We start from the raw sequence: 21066 nt of genomic DNA on the forward strand, positions 1-21066 counted from the left end.
CCTTTTGCTTCCCAAAGTCCACAAAAAGCTCCAGAAATAAGTGAAGCAGCACAATCTGAATACAGTCAGATTATCCAGTCTCATGTAGTGTTTATCTCCCAATACAAATATACTAAGATGCTGTTTTGTCCAGTAGGAAGGCCTGGCTGACCTTAGGGTCTTCATATTAAAATAAAAACAAAAAACATAAGAACATAAAAGCAGGACAAAGTCCCTTTTATTTTAAGAACTAGTCAGAATAATTCCTCTCTCTCCATTCTGTCCTTTGCAGTTTCCCATGTAGAACGAAATATCTAACCTCTTTGACTACTGGTTTCAGAGCTCAGTAACCCAAACCTATTCATTAAATCGGTGGGGAAAAAAAAACACACACTCCCGAGAAGAAACGTAGCTTTTCGAAAGCAAGGTCATCCGTTTCTGAAGCAGTGGAAGCCTGCTAGAGTCCTCAGGCATCCCAGGAGTGTCTGCAGCAATGCAGTAACCTTACAAATCATAATGAGATGCTTTAAAACAACTAAGAGTTTCACATACAGTAAGAACTCCTCCAATAATTTTCATTTTTCTCTCGTTTTCACTGTAGCAGCCTGAGTCTAATTGCAACATTTACATGGTGTTTAATTAATATACAGCTTGGAGATATACAGATATTAGCACTAGTAGGGTGGATGTCATGTAGCTTGATTATCTTAATTACAAGCATTCTATTTTCTCATTTACTTAATTGATTGTCATAGATTTAAAAAAAAAAAATTGCACTGCCCTAAGTGAGAACAATATGTAAAAAAAACCTTAAAACTGCTGCAGCAGGCCTATTCAAGCAGCAACATGCCAGAAAAGGAGATATGTATGACATGAAATATTGTACTGAATAATATCTGCTTACTTTTCTCTTGTTAAAAATAGCCATTTTTAAAATGGAAGGAGTCATCGGGGGGGGGGGGGGGGGGAGGGAAATGAATATGCCTTATTGATTCAACTGCACCTGTAATAGAGTTGTCTCAAGTATGTCCTCTGGTGACATGCCCAATGCAGGAAAAGATCTGTTTTTCTGCTAGGTCTGCACGTTAGCTGACTCCACAGTATATCTCTGCCTCACCTGAAAGAGCTAAGGAGAGCAAGAGGCGATTTATTTGTCATGCAAGATTTATCCTTGAGTAGTTATTCTACAAAGGCAGTGCTACATATCAAGCTGTGCAGAATTATGTGCAAAGGTTTTGTAGTGCAGGCAACTTTTATTTAGAGGAAGCAAATATCCCAAACTTGAAATGTGTTGGGTAGCACCTACTGTATCTGCAGCTAAGTTAAGACTATTGAGAACAATTCCAAATCCCTACGTCCCTTTTTCCTTTAGGACTTCCTTTCTCTGGCCTATTTTCTAGCATAACCTCTTTCCTCCAAGAGAAAGCAGACCTCTCCAGCACCTTAGTATAGCAGTAAAAGCAAGGAGGAAGCAGAGAGCTCCCTACAGTGTCATTAGGGAAGTGCTGGCAGGCCAAAGCAAGAGCAGAAAATCATAAAATATTTTGAAGCATTCTAAAATTTTTTATTATTTATTCAACTTCATTAAAATCCTCCCTCAAAAAGAACCTTCTATTTCAAGAAGTTTCAACAGTTATCCATTATCCATCAAATCTTATTCTTACACATACTCAAGGGCAATGAAGTAAAACACCAGTCTCTGTTATTTGCGGTACTGCAGACTGCATCTGGATTGAGCTGTGTGAGGCAAATCAGTTTTGATTCAAGTCACAAGCCCCATCAGTTTCAATGTGATTTATGTCCATTTGTAAAGGGCTGAATTTCATTCTCTGTGTCCAGCTCGGGTCTTATTCCTACTCACAGTGAAATCAACTGGGATATCATCAAGGTTTCTGTGGAAGAACACTGTATTCCAGGTGGTACTTCACTCACCAGAAACTTCAACACTTATCAAATACAAGCAGGAAGACAAAGCAAGTAGCAGTCTCCAATTTCTCATTAAGCCTAACTCCTTATGAAAACAAAGGGGAAGATGAGGCCTATGGGTTTGTAACCTGCACAATGAAAGCAGGCATATAGCACTAACTCTTGACAGGAGAGGACTCTGTGCTGTGTTATCTATCACCTGCCCCTCCACCAGTTCACAAACATGTTATATTCTGCTCACAAAAACTCTGGCAGCATGAACAAATACATGCCACTGGCAAGAGCAAGAGCCCCACAGAGCCGTATCTACTTCTTGCAGTTGCTCCTTTCTCATTCCCTATACAGCTTTTATTTTTGCAGTCATTGAATTGGAGAAAAAAAAACGTGGTATTATGATGCCTTTCCTAAACTTCATTCATCTAGAAGAATCCCAACAATTTTCTTCCTCCTTGATAAGACGACAATTATTTTGAGACAAGGTCTTTTCAAGTTGGCATCAGGATTTGCCAGTGTCCCTGCAGCTCCTCTCCTCCGTTCATCAGACCTGTCGCTATGCTCAAAGCTGTTGGTGTGGACCCCTTCTGGCTCTAGTCTCTTACCTTAAAGGAACACTAAACCTCCTCCCTTTTCCCCACGCCCAGCTAGCTCTTCATTTACCATTTTTCCAGCATCCCAAAGAGCTCACCACTTCATACTCACATACCCTTGCCCATCACCACAGCTGCCCCATCTCACCAAGCAGACTCCAGCCATCAGCAAGTCTTCAGCTAAGAAGACTTCAACACATTCCTCTTCCCTATCCCTCCTCCCTCTGCCAGCCAGCCCTGAAAAGCTGTCACCTGCCTGCTTTCCTACTCATCTTTCTTCTCCTCGCAAGTATCATAAGATAGGATAGACAGGACACCTTAACTTTCCACCACATCCTTCTCCTCCCTCTCTTTTCCCTGTTTCAGCTTTTTGCTTGATTTAAAAAAAAATCTCTTCAGCCTCACTCCATTCTTCTACGCTTTTAATCTGCTTCAGTCTGCTACATTTCCCTGTTGTTTCCATCACTCTTGCCATGTTTCCTGCATTTCCCTGTTGTTTCCATCACTCTTGCCATTTTCCTAATGTGCTTTTATGTAGCTCAGCATCCTCCCATCTAATGTACCCCTTCAAATCATCCAGAAAAAATAAGAACACGGGGTTTTACACAGAGATGATCCCTCCCAGAAGGGTTTACAGTCCTACATTGTCCAATACCTGGAAAGTGAATTCAGTGAGTTTCAGAGGACAAGCACCCCTTGAAGTATTTCCTTCAAGAACTGTTTCTCAGGTATTGCCTGCTCTAGTTTTAGGCCCATCATCTGCCATTTTGCCTCCGTCTGCAGAGACCATTGCACAGCTAAACAGATCTCGGTATCACACACTTTCTTTATATGTTTTTTTTTTCTTATTCCTTTTACCTTTCCTCACATAATCTTGTATAGCTCATCAGAATTGAAAACACTATTTTTTCACATTTTAACTTCTATTTAATCACGTATACTTTACTCCATAATTTCAATGTTTTAATATTTTTATCTGTTTCTGCTCCCTAAGTTGCCTCCACTTTCTTCATATCTTTCTAACAGCCAGACATCCGGCACTGAATCTATTACAAGGGTATTTGCATGAAGGCTGAGCACAGCAGTACTTTTCTCTGTCCTTGTTTTTGAGGTATCAACGACTCTGTTATTGGATCAGTTTCACCAGACAGGACAGCTTGTCTTATCACATGTAAAGCAGAAAATTAACTTTTGCTAGGATATGGAAGAGACAGCACATCTACAGGGCTGGAGCAGCTATAGACATGGCAGGTGTCAACATATGCATGCTATTTTTAAAAGTGTCTAGTTAATGAACTTACTTTATATAGAACACCATTTCTTCCCACAAAGGCCACAAAAAGGTCCAGAGCATTTGGGATAAAGTCATCGAGGTGCACTGAAGCTCTGTAATATGTTTGTCATCACTTTGTAATCAATCACTCAGCTTCCATTTTTATCAAGTTTTGCTTGCAGGACAGTTTATGAAACAAAGCACTCCTGCCTGCGGGGAGCGGTATCCTGTACTGACAACCCTGACACGGTACTTCCCAAGCACCTTTTTATTCTAAACAAGCACAGCACATCTGTACTGAATTACAAACCCAGCTGATGCCAAGGTTGATGATAGGCTGCTTTAATTGGTCATTAAAAGCCAGTATTATTTACTGCCTTGTTACTTGGATTCAGCATTTCTACACATGGGGATAAAATTAATGGGCTAGAATAAAGAATATATACAGCATGTAATTAAAATTACATTTTTTAATGGAGGAACATACATGCACACAGTGCAAGTGCTGGCATACAGTTAGAAGTAGAGGTTATAGAGGTACACATTTTAATTTGTATTATACTGCAATTTAGCTGTTACTTCAAACAGATGGGTGAGTTGTGCAACATTTTAAAACTGATTTAATTACTTGAAAAGTATTGGCTTGTGTTAATTACGTGCAATAAATTACACAGAAGTTCACAGATTACTTTAAAAGGAGTTTTGAACATGTAGTATCTACAAGAAAACAAAGTGAGCCTTGCAAGCCAGTATTTGACAAAACAGTTATTGGCAATTTGTTTTATCAATACAGAAACAAGATCAAAAAGCCCGACTAGACAAAAATGTGCCTAACATTATGACAGATATTGCTACATATTTGCACCTCAGAGACAGATGAATGGCAGGAACACCACGTAGACAATATATTCATCCGTATGCTTAGAAGAATGATCAGAGTAAGTAGATGTAAACTGATTACCCTTATGCTCACCCCAAAAAACACTAGTTAAGTGTGCAACTGAGGTAGCTAGTGGGGGATTGCTGCTGTTGTCCTTGTTTAAGGCAAAGTCACTTGCTAAAACATGAGTTGTAGAAGAAAGTCCACCGGTTAAGCTGAAAATGTATTAGCCTGTGAAATACCTAGACCTCTACTCTATTCACTTTAAGGTTTAAGCTCCAGATGTTGCTTCTTGTCTTGAACTCCAGGGATATCCTGTAACCAAAACCTTCATGCCCAAGAAGCACCAACTCTACGAAAATAAACTACAAACAAAAACAATGCATCCAATAATAAGTCTAAGTAGGTAAGTAGAAAAATGTCTCACCCACTAAGTACCACAGAGGAGTACACCCCAATTAGATAACCAAACAAAATCTGTAGGGCAAGAATGTTATTAAACTCACTGGTTGCAGTATGAGGAAAGCAGAGATTAGCAAGGAAAGTCCCTTCTGACTGCTGAGGCTGGCAGGTCCTTGCCGCCTCTCAGAGAAAGGGCTCCCCTCATAGCATGGCTACTAAAGAACACAAATGAAACATATCCTAACCCACTGAGATCCTACCTCCTGAAGACTCTCATCAGCCCCAGGTTTGGGTGCTTTCTAGCATGACCAGGCAGAAACCTTGCAGGATCCTCGGTTACACCTTGGCACAAAGCTTCCACTGGGGAACAGCGCATTCGACCTTGGAGAATAAATCATGGTGCTCCTAAACATTACATTTTAGGATGTCCAGGCTGTAAGGAGAGCGAACCCTTAGCAGATAAATTTGTCTCATTTGTGATAGATCATCTATTTCCTGGACATTTTAGATGATGAAATGCTTTAAATTTTTTTATGGTTTTGAAATTGTTGTGCTGGAAATGTCATTGAAAGCAAACTTGCACTTTTATCCTCTGCTAACCTCAAGAGAAATACCACTTCAGAAGAGTATATTAAATTTCATTTGAATGCTGGGACAGCCACATCAGTAAGTAAACTAAAAACCATACGGATTGTCAGTGTTAATACTACCAGCTGCCCATGTTTTCTCTTTCCAGCTCTGATCATCAATCATATTTCATTCTCTTCTTTTCCATGCCCTTCATACCTAACAGTTTTTCTGTTTGTTTTATTTTTTTATGTATCACAATTTCAGTAAGGCTGCATTCTGTTTAAGGGGAAAAAAATGCTTAATATAATGCAAACATTTTTAAAGAAAAACAGAAAAAAAAATTGCATCTGGAAAGCTGCACTTGCATGTGCACACTGGCTGTCAACATACACATGAAAAAATAGAAACAAAATGAGAAAATTTTTGTTGTTCCTTGACATGTGCTGTGAGGATAGGTGATAGATCATGAGGAGAGATTAGCGCAAACAGGACTGTCCTTTCCTAGGTTTTACTTATTGTCCTATTGTTTGAGAGCAAGTTGAACATTCGGGGGTTGGTCTAGATGACCTTTAAAGACCCTTCCAGTCCAAAACCATTTTATGAGAGGAAGTGAAAACAACATCACCACCCACAGGTGAAGAAACTCAGCACAGGAGAAGGAGCAAGGGAGCCTTACATATAAGAACTGAACACAAATTATTTGGGAGCTGCAGAAATTTGAGTGGAAGTGATACATCACAGGTGACAAGGCTACTTGTTTATTTAAAGTGTATGTTAGATAATAACACAGCTTTAGAAAAACATACATGTTCTGAAATTTCATGTACACCACTGTTTCTGATCTACAAGTTTATTCTGATTTTGCTGTAATGCCAAGACATGTATTTGCTTTAAGCAGTACTTCACAACGGGGGAGGCAACATCATCTGTGGGATTTGCAGCTGCCTGGAACACATCAGACAATTGGGAACAGATTTATCTTAATGGTTCTTAAAGTACATACTTGCAAAACTGCACTTTTAATAGTGTCAGTACTCACATGGTGATGAAATGCAGCATTTTCAAGGAGCTGTATGCACTTTGTCTTCTTCCCACAACTTGCTCTAAACTGCCTTCCAGTAAATTCAGTTCTAACAGTGCATTTAAGTAAAAAATACCTATTTGATATAGCAAATTTAAATTACAACATAGACTTAATTTAACTATAAGCCACATGTTTCATTTCCTCAACATAACCTATCACCAATAGGTAAAAATTACTAAAACTTAATTTTTTTTTTTTTCTGGAAAAATATCTTCCATGCTAGTTTGAAAGAGTATCTAAAACAGAAAGAAGCTGGTAATATAAACTTAAAAGGTATACACCAAGAGCTAACTTAGCTTCACCTGCCTGACTGTTAAAATGAAATTTATGCAGGTACCATTTTGTATCTTGCAAAGTGCATTTATGTCCTTGCTCCTAAATTTGCCAATACCTGCACTAAGAGGACATAATATACAAATAGTCTTTCTTTGTATTAACTTACCATAAATTCAGACAGTAATATAGTTCAGTTCCACAAGAACAGATAATCTTTGAATTCCTCTCCAGAAAGCAATAATTTTGCCATTAATTATAAAAATTAGTTTCACAGATAAGAGATTTCTTTTGTGACTAAGATAAGGATTATGATCTGTGTTAGATAAGCAGCAGAAACCTTTGTCTCCACTGCTATGTATTTATATTAGCTAGTGTTAACAGGTGCACATATTTGTCCCCAACAGAAGCTTTTAAAGGGTTCTCACTGAGATTTGAGCATCTAAGCCATTGAAATGGTTTGGGGTTGGTTTTTTTCAAATGCCTTTAAAAATAGTAACAAATTGTTTAAGTGCACAGATTTATTTTGTCAAGCATTACTAATGCTCCGTTAGCTTAATTTGTGTTGACATACAAACAGAACCCAGGGCTAGTCAGGAAAACACAAGTTCACAGGTAACAATCAAAGAAAAACATGGTACGTACATACCAAGAGCTCAATACTGTAAGGACGGACCAGTTAGGCATATCTGTGAAGTACCAGCCACAAAATGGGTTTGGATTTTTTCCCTGTATTACACATAACTGCAGACATCAAAGCTCTGGTTTAATTTTGTTCGTTATTGTAAGTGGTAGCTTTTAAAAACCACAAATGACTGCCAAAGTAAATCAAACCTGGGGGAGTTCATATTACAGAACATTTAGAAATTGCTCAACGCTAAGTGCGGCTGCATTTCACAGTCTCCATTGCTGACCATCAGGAACTAAATCACAAATCCACGAGCAAGCTCGGAAACGGCTTCCTGGAAGGGGCAGTTCCCAGGCAGCAGAAGTTACAGCTTCTGAAGAGTCTGCACGCACATCTCCACATGAACTGCAACCCAACACCTGCGGGTCCTAGAAATTTCCTCACTAGACAGAGTTGTCCACGGAAAGGGCAAAGTGGAGGGAGGAGGAGAGAGAAATGGAAAAAGGGGCCCCATACCTCTCATTTCTCTCACATCAGGTGCTGCGATGCTGGGACCCACCCAAAGAGATAAATCCTCTTGTAAACGATAACATTTCAGGACAGAGGGAAAGGAAAATAAATTATTTTGTGAACTGCAAGGTTCACAACTGTTTTATATAAATATACATGTGTGTATATATAAATTGGGAATGAAAAAATAAATAATTTGGAGAGCTGAATAGTTATTGATGTGATTTTTGGAAAAATCAAATCTGACCAGTAAAATTAAATTGGTATGTGAAGTAGTGGAGTTTTGTTTGTTTAAGAAATTGCTACCACGTACTTTCTAGATAGGAAGCAAAGGCAGCATACAAACAAAGAAGAGCAGCACAAAAGTGTACGTACACCTCCAGGATGGATTAAATACTTTATCAGGAACTGTCCTCATCCTGAATTTTTTATAGTCATGTAGCTCAGTATAAAGCGAGCAGTAATACCACCAAGTGAAAATAACTGAATTTACAAGAGAGAACCCCCGCCGAGGTGCTTGCTTTCAGGTGCTTACAATCTACACATGCAGTACGACACCACAAACTGCAGTGTACCTACTGGCAATGCTGCCCTCGCCATCCTACTCCATGGGATTTTCTCCTCTTCTCTTTGACTGTGTGATGGGTATAAATAACGAGCACCGACACGATGTATAGGCAATGTTCTGGAGGCCCATACACACTCATCCTGCTTGCATTCCACATACACCCAGGCTTGCTCCCTCTGTGCTCTGCAGCGGCAAAATATCAACCTAGTCTCTATAGGAAAAGACATTTCCAGCCACAAGGACAACGTGTCACAGCACGAGAAACACTTCTCACATCACTGTCTGCTCCCTCAGTCCGTGGCTGTTACGGACGGACCACTCTGTGATGATTTCCAGGCACCTGCACCTACAACCACACTGTCCAAGGGCCTTGGAAGGCGAATCTGCGCAGCGCACTGCATCCCAAACACCGCAGGGCAGGGAAAGCATCACTTCCCAACTTCCACCATGGCTTTAAAAAAAAAAAAAAATTGAGAACTTTTTTTTTTTTCCATGGACTACTTTTGCAAAAGTTGCTTTGTTCTTCTCATGGCACCAAGGGGGGACACACCAGAGTCAGCACAGGGACCAGCGTAATTCCAGCTCCAGCAGCGTGAGCCGAGTGTGGGAGAAGCGTGGGGCCATTCCCCGCCGCTGCCAGTACCCGGCTGTCCAGTCCAGGAAGACCTCTGAGCGGCTTTGTCCATGTCCCAGCCAGCCAGCTGGGTTAGATCACAGCACCTTCCTAAGCTGATTCTCTATAAAACCTCTATAAAACCATGCTGACTTCTCCTAACATTTGGAGCCTCTGTTTGAGATGAGATTTTTCTTGTAAATACAAGTTAATATAAGTTAACATAATATCTAGTGAACACAAGTTTACTTCCAAGTGAATATGAATGATGATGACAGTTCAGTGTAGAAAAATAAAAGCTATGAAAGATAAACATATGGGGACATATGGAGTTACAAAGTATTATGGTATAAATCATTTTTTCTATGCATTGCCTTGGCAGTAATTAGCACAAATAAATACATTAAATGTGTATCTGGTAAGTGGTAGCCCCATGGATACCTGGCATTTGCAACAAAACAGGCCTTTTGTAATTATTAACCAGTCAAAATCTTATCTTAGGCTAAAGAATGCTTTTTGCCTCAACTGAATTTGAAAATATATTACCTGCACGTCCCAGTATTTCAAAGTATATCCCTCATTAAACCAAAATGGTACCAAACATTATCAGGATGCCAATTTCACGGCAAGTAAAACACTGTCACTTTTCTGTAACACTGAAAGCACACATCTAACACACCATAAACTGGAAAACAAATCTGTTTACTCAGTCTCCTGGGCTGAAACTGAATGTTTAATTCACTTTGTTGTAATTTTTTTGCATCCAACAGCTGTCTTCAATTTAATTTGATTTGCCACAAGGTCACTGGAATACTCTTCCGAAAGGTATTTTTAGGCCTTTGGTTTATACCAGAAGAGGGAAAGAATATTAAATTTACTGCAGTACTGTTACTCTTAGCATAAACTCTTATCTTGCCTGAAACAATTTATAGGGCATATGCAAATGTAACAGCCCCAGTTGTCTTTGGATTTAAATACATATAGCCTTACAAGACTTTATCTGCAATTATTTTATTAAAAATTTAAAATCTTGCCTACGAAGAAGGCCCTGCTCATCTACGCTGACAACGGAATATGAAGATAATGGTAAAAAAAGGGGAAAGAGTAACACACACTCAATTGCTAAACACAGCTCCGTGTTTAGATCAATCCAAACTACACTACCCTCAAATGAGACAGACCTCCAAGATGCGGACCCTTGTTGGCCTTATAAATCCAACATGGAATTACTGTTACACAACACACACAAATCCGTGAACACATGGTAGTTGTATGTAGGTATAGTAATTTATGTAATGCTAAGTTGTAGCTCAATAGCTCTCATCCAAGAGTCCAGATTTATCTTTATGAAAATCCTTCTGGAGACAGAAAAAAGTATCAAGCTACACACAAGCGCGGGAGTCGCCTCACCCTTTCATCTTTTGTGAGGCACCAGGTTTATGGATGACTTGCCAGTGCCCCATCTGACAGACAGATTTACAAGGTTAGCACTGAACCTAATCAGAAACAATCAGAAAACTCTTTCTCTCTGGTGTCATTTTCTGCTTGGATGGCTCTGCTATGCTATTATAAATAGGAAAAGCTTGCAGCACAAGCAGGGTGGAAGACTTCAGGGAGATTTTAGTAATCACCTTCCATTCAAATCACACCTACTCTTTAATCACGATTGGATCCTTTTCCATTTTATAGCCCCAGGAGTAAACCGGGGAGCTCATAATCAACACAGATAGGGAGTGAAATTTTAGTCCCACTGAAGCTATTGTGAAGTATTATTAATTCATGGGGCCGAGATTTCTATAATGGTCCTTCCCTCTGGATTCTCTGTTCTAATTTAAGGTGTTTTTCTCCACTCTCTTCCTATTTCTCATAATATAGAGTAAATGCTCCAGTGAAGTTAAACTTTATTTTAATCAGAAATGCTCTAACGAGGGAAGAAAGAAAGAAAGAAAGAAAGAAAGAAAAAAAAAAAAAAAGATCCTGAATTCAACAGGATTATCAACCAATTCTCCGAGATGCTGGGAATAGTTCCAGGTTTAACAACTCCTATCACATATCTGTTGCACTTCTCCTCAATGTGAACATTTGCTTCACAAAAACCTTTCTACAGAGCAGAAAAAAAAATGGTTCAGAATTGTATTTAATTTCATAATTTCCACATCTTGCACTGTCAAAAAAACAGAGCTTTCAGCTTATGCCAAAAACTCTGCAACCAAAGCAACCTGGGAAACCATCAAATACATTTATCGGGCTAAGTCTTTTATCTCTATTGCAAAAAGAGGCCTAGAAAGTTTACCTTTAAGAAAGCGCTTTTTGAATCAGAAAAGAGCACTGCCAGCTTCTTGCTTGGGTATGTTCAGGGCCAAAGGCAGGCTTGCTATTCACTGCCAGAGCCACAAGCAGCCTCACCGAGGCTGTGATGCCTTGCCATGCTGGTCCCCCGGAACCTTGTCCCACCAGGCAGGGCAGGAAGCAAGCACTGCCCACCAGGACCAGTTAAACCGCTTCCCTAAGCTTGGGAGAAAGAGACATTGTCATCCACACCTCCCTGGTTCTGAACAATCTCGGGTTTGCTGACCATTTCTTATTTTATATTTCATTCTTTAATTTAGCATTTTATTCTTTCTTGGCCAATAATAAAGCACTAGCACAATGCAGGGCATTAGCAAAAGATACATATTTGCCAGAAGAAACCAACCAAACTTTCAGCAGCCTTAATAAAAATACCAGCAGGTTAACATTATCATCATCAACCTTTTTTGATGTCTTGGAGAGAATAGGAACTGTTAAGAGACATAAGGAGCTTTCCTGGTTACAGTCTTCAAAAACCCTCCTTGCCCTTTACATTATGAAACAGCACAGGTAGAAGCTCTAACATCAAAGTGCATCAGCCTCAGCAGGGGATTTTTTGACTTTTTTTTTTTCCTGCTTTTCGTGTCCGTCCCCCTGCCCCCCAATACCAGAATGCTTCATAAAACAAGTTCTAAGCTTTCAAAAATTTCAGAAACAGATGCAGGCAGAAACGCAGGCCTCTCCCTTAAATAAGCTTTCCAGCTCAGCATTACACAGTCCATCTTCCAGAATACAGAAGCTGTGCTACTGGGAGATTTAATCTTTTTGCCTTTACGTGTTTTTATATGACATGAGTAGCAGAGAGTCCACCTCTCCAAAAGCACTGGACACACTCTGGTTCTTCAGGTTCATTATTTATAATTGCCTGCTGATGACAGCCACACACACTATGTGAAGAGACAGTTCTGTTACCAAAATAACCTTAAATCCCTTCATATTCCTCAAAGAAAACAAAGCTAGATCTAGTCTACAGTTGCACAATAAACATGACAAAACTAGAAAAGCCTTTTGCTCGAAATAAATCTAAAGCACCCCAGCACACCTAAGCATGAGCAGCACCTTTTCTTAATGAATCTAAATTATTACATGGATGAAAAAACCAAATAACCATTGATTCAAATAACCATTTATTTTTTTTCTTCTGGAAAGAAACTAAATCATTAAAAAGCTACATATTTAAAAGACAGATTATTTTCATTTATTCTTAAAATTTGTACCTATGGAAAAATATAAAAAAGGAGAGGCATGTATTTTCTATCTACTCCAATTCTATTTCTCATAGCTGTTTCTCTACATGAATGCATCCACTTGCATAGGTGATTTTCTACACCCTACTGAAACAATAAACAAGCATAGCCTTTCAAACTCACATTTGAAAATTAGGTGGCAAAATATTCATAACCTGAGAAGGACAAGATTGCCTCCCTATTGGTTCATGCAGTGAAAATTAAATATTTCTCCTTCTTATCATACACTCTTCCAAGTCCCTGCAATTGCTCATTGATCCACCATTGCCCATATTCTGAACATTACTAGAAGCAGACAACTTCAGAACTGTTGAGTTTGGTTCAATATCTCATACTACAATGACTATGCAAGCAGCTTGACAAACATCAATCTAGCAATCATAAAGCAGCTATAAACCCACATTTTTATGGGCACTGCAATGTTACTCTTCATCATTGACAGAAAATGAATAACTAAAATGTCACAATACCCAACTAATAAGCCTGGATATTTCATCTGTTGGACTATTGTGTAATAAAATACAAGTAAAACAGGCTTTGTTGGAGTTTTCATGGTTTGAGTAAATCCATCTGCTCCATCAGGTCATTAGCAGAACACACGCACAGGGAACGCAAAGATTGTAGGCTCCTGCTGCTTTTCCAACTTCTCATTTTAAAGTAATTAGCATTCTTAGCACATGCACACACACGAGTACATTGCGAGAAGGTGGAAAGGCTGCCCACTTGATGCAGTGGAAAAACCCACAGCAATTCACTGAATAAACTTATATCACAATTGATCCAGAGGAAAACAAATAGCAGTTTGTATTTTTATCAACAAGGTAGCTTATTTTTTGCTGCTTTGAAAAAAACAATGGCAGTGGGGGAATCCTCTGCTCCCTGCTAAACAAAAATCAGCATTTTCAATGCACTCAATTAGCAGTGTTTTAGGTCTGTGTCAGATTCATCATCAGAGCTAACTGAATTCAGGCACAGGCAATCTCACCATCCAACATCATTATGCTGAGGTAGGTGGTGGAAAGGAAAACAAATCTCTGATTAAGAAAAGCATGAGGGGAAGGCACAGCATTTACAAGCTGCACGCAGCGTTCCCTCTCAGAGAAATAATGGTGTTTAAAAACATTCTGAAGGGATGACCCACAATCAAATTTTATAGGACTGCTCTGGAAGGCCCGAAATTGGAGATTTTAAATTGGAACAAAGCTGAAAAGGCACACCTTTTTCTTTATCTCAGGAGAGAATACAAGGGAGAGAAAATTCAATGATGTTTCCTGGCTTATTCCCCCACTCCCCCTTCCACCTCCACACACAAAGCAGAAGCGTTCTCTGGCACAAAGAGGCCTAGAGAGGAGATTGTGGTAGCACAGGATAGTATTTCTAGAAAGCAAAAATATTTATCACAACTAGCTAGCTGCATTGCAGTTTGAATGCAACTCTCTGTATGTGGGAATATCTGCGGTCAGCATTTATCAGAGGAGAGAGACATGCGCTCCTCTTCTCTCAGCATGAAAAGCATACGCTGCCAGAGCAGGAGCCAGCTTTGCTGGCCCAAAGCCCTGCAGTCCCAGGAGATAAAATGCTGGAAACATCCCTCCTCTCCCACATGCACAAACCAGTTGTTCTCCAGACCTGGTTTTGGGCTGAGCTAAATTCCATGTTTATAGTAATCGTTTTTAACACTTGAAAAATAATGGATTACAGCACTGTGTTTCACTGACCAACTTCCATCACAGTCCACAGCAGAGCTATGTCCAGCACACCAGAGCACAGGCAGGGCCGGCTCCAGACATCGACATCCATCAGCCCATGGGACCTTGAGTGCCCAGCTGCAAGCACTGGCATATAATCATCACTAGGGATGATTGTATTTTTAGAAGCATCTAATTAAGCCCTACTTTTCTGGCCTCAGAGACAGCTACATGGTAGCTCACCTGCTCCAGCTTCACCTCGTTAATTAGAGGCCTCTTCCCTCAAACACAGCCAGGCGCTCCAGCCAGGCACAGGCCCAAGGTATTGTCCAGCAACACCTCTGTCAGGAGCACCCCAGCCGCTTTGGGATAAGTCATGTCATACACAGGAGAACTGCACACACCTCCTAAATGCGTTTCATGTAATCATGACTAAATAAATAGTTCCTGGTTTTCTCTTTTCCCTTGTTATTCAGAGGATGTGAAGATACTATTCAGGAAACAAATTCCTATTACATTTGGTGTCTATTTCTACTCTATCATGACCTGCACACTATTTTCTACTGCAACCTACTCTGTATTTTTACCATTTTTTCACCTGTATAAAGCTGAGAGAATAAACTACTATGAACTTCATTTTAACAGACACTACAGCTTTAGCCACCTTTTCTTTCAGGTCATTCTCCTTCTGAACTCATTTTGCTCACGTTGTATTTATTCGCAATACCTTAGCAGCAGAAAAAAAAAAAAAAATTAAAACACCAACACAGCTGCGATAAATAACACTGCTGCATGAATTTGCTGTCTCACTGAACCAAGGAAGCACAGTGAAGCATTGGCATCAGACTGCAAGTGAGCAACAACTGTTACAGCTTTATCTTGGTACAATACTGCTGACTGCTTCAATTAGAGCGTTACATTCTTCTCTATTTAGATACCTCCTGCAGCCCCAACCGGTACAGCAGAGGAGCACTTTTGACAGTTGCTACTCATACCCCAACACCTTTTCTCCAGCCTTCAGGGAGGCGTATAGCAAGTGGAACGCAATTTCATCCAAATATATATATTCCCACTTCTTTTATAGATCTGTGAAAACAACCACCTTCCCTGAACAAGAAAGCTAACCAGCTGACTACTTTGCAGGTGGATTAGTCAATACTGGTGCAACGTTGGGAGAAGCATATGTTTATGTATGTAACAAAAATAATCTAACCGCAATGCTCTGATCTGAACTCCTTTGGGCCCTGCTCAGTAGCCACCCCATGGCAGTGCTGCAGGTTATGAACTGCTTCACTGGCAGATACACATTTAAGGTACCTTTTAATTTACTCTTACTGCAACACAAAGGCTGCCACAAGTCCCCTGCCCGGCCAGCCCTGGGGAGCCAGGCATGCAGCGTGCACGCGCTGACCAAGCCAAAGCGTTAACCAAAGCAAGGTAAGAGATTACAGGGCGCTGAGATAAGATACTGTTGATTATTTAATAGAGATACTGAGCAGATTATCAATACTACCACACCTCCAAAGACACCCCAAAGCTAAGGAAAGACACACTTACCATTTTTGCTCACTGCAGGCCAGGCCCCACCACAGCAGAGGGTCCCTTCAACCTCACAGTCCAGCATCCAGCCCCTGCCACACTGCCAAACCCCCCCCCAAGGCTGGGGCTCTCCACACCTATGGGGAAAGAGGGCATGAACCGCCCCAACGAGCCTCAGCTGCAGCCACCTGCCCCACACCTGGGCTGGGGGCAGCAGGCGTCCACTCCAGCCCTGTCCTGGGCCCCTCTCACCCTCTTCCCCACACAAACCAGCATCCCACAGGTCCTGCCCCAAGTAACTGAATTATTTATTGAAATACAAACACCTCAGGAGCCTTAAAAATGGCTCAAAGTACTGGAAAGCAAGGGGTCAAGAGGAATTCTGTCCTGTGAGCAAGCAAGCAAGCTGTGTTTTCTCCCCTTCTCCTCCCCAACATGAGGAACCAGGTCCCTTGGGCAGGTGCCACTTGTCAAATAAAATAAGGGCAGCCAACATTTATAACATCACCCAGCCACAGAGCCATCAAAATGCACACAGAGCATGGAAATTCAAAACACAAATCTGTTTGTGCAATACACTTTTATTTTTCTTTTTTTTTTTAACCTTTGCAGTCATCTTGGAGTAATCATCATGTAAACAGTAGGATGGGATGGGATTACATTGAGTCGTACGCAAATGGCTCTAGAACATTTCAACGATTATGACAAGGCATTATAAATAACTTCTCTTAATAATATATATTTGCCATTTTCAGTACATTAAAGAGCTGCCGTTTATCTAGGATTAGCTAGGAAGTAGTTTAAATCGTAACCTCTGAGAAATAAGTCTCCAAATTTGAAAGTCTTTCTAAGGTTCGCTACTCCATAACAGCTATGTCACAGGTTAAGCATAAGACTACTTGGGTCAGAAGTGTTTTGTTTGTAACAGAGTTTTACTTGATCATTGCACAAAGCCCTATTATTTTCACTCCACCTTGGTATTCTGCAGAACTTCAAGTAAAGCTTCAGTTCTGTTCTTCAAGTTTTTATCACCTGTATGAAACCGGTTTCTATCATTAAGGGTAAGTCGGATCAGAGACGGACACAGTAAGCAGTCTACCTTAATAACAACAGTTCAAAGTAGTTCTAGCTCAGACTCCCCAGTAAAGCAAAGTCAAAATACTCCAAAACCTTTGCTACTGTATATCCTCTCCTTGCTCAGATACCTATACATATTTATATATATTGTACCATATGTATGGTACTTCTAGAAAATTGAGATTATTTATTTAAGCAGCCTCAGGCACATTCTTAAAACATTAATGTCTGCAAGGCACCTCCCACTCCCTTGACAATCAGTTTGTGGACTGGTTTTTAGACACACAACCAACAAAAGCTTGCTAATGCCTAATTAATTCATTTCAAAAAAAACCCTAGAAGTTACCAAATACTTCAAATATATACCTGAAACTTTTTTAAATAATGGGAGATTAACTGCAAATAGCACATAATCAAGTCAAATCATTTTCTTATTACTAGGATGTGTAATGCATAAATATATGAAAAATAAAATTCACAGTCAGTTTTAAAACTAGAATTCAAGTTTGGCTAATAATTCTTAACTTTTATATTTACTTTAATTTCTAAATAGAACAGAACAGAGGCAGTATTATCAACCACAAGTACAGGTAAAGTTTATGAAAGAAGTAAGCTTGATAGAAAATTCCTTTTGTAACCAATAAATACAGCCACCTGAGTGCACTTCCACAGGCTTTTCACTTAGGGGGTATCCAAATCAACTGCTAAGAGACATTTAAGTAGCATTCTGAATGTTAGCAGCAGCGGTATAGCTGTGGGCTTTGCTTGTTCTGACTTTGTGAATTGCTAGAGAATGAAGCAGAACTCAGTGTGTGGTGCGTTAATTTTCCTTTGCATCTAAGCTGGCCTCTTCGCAATCCCACAATTCGGCTTGGGGTCAAGGGACAGACATCAGCTGACACTTAACTGAGCAAACCCAATCAGTTTCACTTCATCAGGAATCTCAGTGCCATCACAGCCAGAGGCCTGCAAGTACAAAAAGAAATGTTTAGTATATCACACTATAAAGGAGGCTTTGACAGCCAGGCTATAAATTTTCCCCCTAGCACCTAGTCAGCAAACAGCTTACTTGAAGGAATGCTTGCAGACTGCTTGGTGTAACCTCTGTCAGTGTCAGCCAACTGCATCCTTCATTTTAGCAAACTCTTTTAATCAATATTAAAAATGATGAAAAACATACTGGGAAATCACCACTTAAAGACCCAAATTCTTTAATCCAAACTTCCCAGACAGGAGCCAGATCTGCTTTTTCATGTGAGCATGCTGTTTTCACTCACGAAGAGCAAATAACCTACATGTGCAGAATCCACCTTTTGCCGTTGTTCTGCAGACACCAAATGTCTCACAAGCCCAGCTATCAAGTCTGTTTGGAATACTAATCCACTGAATTTTTAACAAGAGACTGAAGCAGCCTAGAAAGTGTAAATACTAATATTTGCAAACGAACAGCTCATTTCTGGAAGTACAGTCTACTACTTAGAATTGCATGGTTGAGACTCTTCAGTAAAGTCTGTCATGGTACAAACTGGCACAAGTAATCAGTTCATTTTTCACAAATAACAATAAGAATATAAAACCAGCTTGCTCGGGACTGAACAGTTACTTTAGGTCTGCTTTAAAAAAATACACAATTTTACATAGTGAAATAAAATATTTTTATATTTCAAGTTTTAACTATAAAATTTGCTTCTGTTGGAGAGAAGTGACTACATTTCAAATAAAGTTTTTTAATGCATTCTTTGTGATTGATAAATCAAAATAATAATACAATTGGATGAACAGTCTGTAATGGTAAATTACTTATAACAGATGGCTTCAGGCTCTTTGTCATATCGCCACAAAAACCATCAGAACAATTAGTTCACCCTAGAAAAGTGCTCTTGATCCCTTTATGCATTAGTAGCAGTTGAACCCTTTAGGAGAAGTGGTTTGTATGTGCAATAGAAGGCAAAGAGCTCTCAGATAGTGCACACAAGGTGCACTGAGTGACATTATCCACTGAGTTTTCATGACCAAAAATAAACCCAGCTGGTACTTGTGTAAGCATTACATCAGGCTACTCCTTCAAATTTACTTTGATCAGACACAGAGAACAGAAGTTCTCTCTTCAGAGAGTATTTCACAGGTCTTATTCCACTGAAGCAGCAAGTTAAAGGTCTGAGATAAGCACCATTGGTTACTATTAAGATACCTCAATGGTTTTGGGATTGGGAGTTTACTAAATAAGTGGAGTTTGAATTTTGCACTTAAAATATAATGATAAAAAGAGCTAATATTATTAACATCATTCTACACTCTAGCTAGCTATCAAACTCCTTAAAGCCATGCTAAGTAACATACCTAGATGCATACAGATTTTTAAATGCCTTCCTTATCAATAAATATTGTCTAATATTTAATGCACCTGGAACCTATTAGCTTCTATTTTCTGCTTAGCAAAAATACAACTGCTGTACAGAAACTGCAACATACAAGAAAAGCAATTAGTATTTGCAATTCACTGTTCAGTGACTGAATGTATTCTTTCATTAATGGTTTTTTCCTCCCTTTTTAATATGAAAAATCCTTACATAAAATGCAAATTACACTGCGCAATAATTTTGTGTTTCCTCAAGTGTTGCCAAGATTACTTGTGTACTAAAGCACCCTCTTCCCAAAGTGTGGACAGCTGGATCTTGCAGGGAAGTCATCATTCTGTGTTAGCCAAAACAACTAAGGGAGGTTTAATACTATATATGTTCTGCAGAATTACATCATTGCAAGATCAAAGATGCACTGTTAAAAACATGCAAGAAGGAGATCAAACCTCAAAGACAGATTCATGCAGACACCTCACTTTAATAACTTGCTTTACCATTTTGGCAATAATTAAAGACAAAAACAGTTAAGACAAGTTGCTATTCTTTCTTCCCCGAAGATGAAAATGCATGCTGTTTGAATAAAAATATTATATACCAGCAAAATACCAGCAAAAGCAAACTGCAGGCAGTGTGATACTAACCAAATTTCTTGTCCACAAATAGTAGTAACTAATAATAGACTAAAGAGCACTTTTCAGTTGAATTCTTTGAATGGATATAGGATTAGCTATATTACATTAGCTATATACAAGTGCTTTCAAATGTAGTGAGACCTCACTAACAAAGACTGAGTAGGGCATACAAACAAATGACAGACTAGGCAACAATTCATTTAGCAACTCCACTACACAATTCAGACATAGGGAGAAACAGAATATAGATTAAATTAATCCAAGGATTAGAATAAATTAAGATAATTCTTGTGGTTACATTCTTTTCCCAGGAAGTAGGGAACTAATGCAGGAAACCTGAGTTAAAAATATCAGGAAGAAACTTAGGTTAAAAATTAACCTCAGGAATTCTTACCTAGCCAATGGAACTTACCTTGAGAAGGGACAAAGATATGGATTTTGGATTGTCTATTAATTCTGATTGTGGTAAGGAGTAGAATTATGACAGCATTCACTCACTGGAACCTGAAATACCATGTGACGTTGGCTACACTCTAGCAATAAATCCAGCTGCATTACAGAAATGCCCCAACCTAAATTTTCAAGTGGATTTGTTTTCAACGTATATAAACATTAACTGGATACTACGGGATATTATATTTTGGAATCTCAAGTCTCTATTTTAAGTGTGTGAATTAGAAACCCAGACTTCTACAGAACGTCTAGAGTATCCATACATCTAAATGCTCTTGGTGAGATGCCACTGACTATACATAAACTAAGTCAGATGTTTAGACAACAAGAACACAGATCAGCTGCAAAAAGAGAAGCATCAGGCTTTAAACTATATTTAGATAGTAAGAGCCATAGAAACAAAACAATTTGAGTTGTGTCCTTAGTCT

At 39.3% G+C, this 21066-nt stretch overlaps 1 protein-coding gene across 2 annotated transcripts in view; it reads right to left on the reverse strand.

The window, feature by feature from the left end:
* Nucleotides 1–16677: 16677 nt before the first annotated feature.
* Nucleotides 16678–21066, reverse strand: part of STK39 (serine/threonine kinase 39) — a 101301-nt gene continuing 96912 nt past the window's right edge. For both annotated transcript variants that reach the window (XM_086750864.1, XM_086750865.1), the window contains one exon: nt 16678–18159. In XM_086750864.1, coding sequence (XP_086606990.1) covers nt 18085–18159 — 75 coding nt within the window. In that variant the 3' untranslated portion in view covers nt 16678–18084. The remainder of the gene's footprint in view (nt 18160–21066) is intronic.

This window comes from Chlamydotis macqueenii, chromosome 6 (assembly GCF_036417535.1).
Source record: "Chlamydotis macqueenii isolate bChlMac1 chromosome 6, bChlMac1.mat, whole genome shotgun sequence".
Classification (NCBI taxonomy): Eukaryota; Metazoa; Chordata; class Aves; order Otidiformes; family Otididae; genus Chlamydotis; species Chlamydotis macqueenii.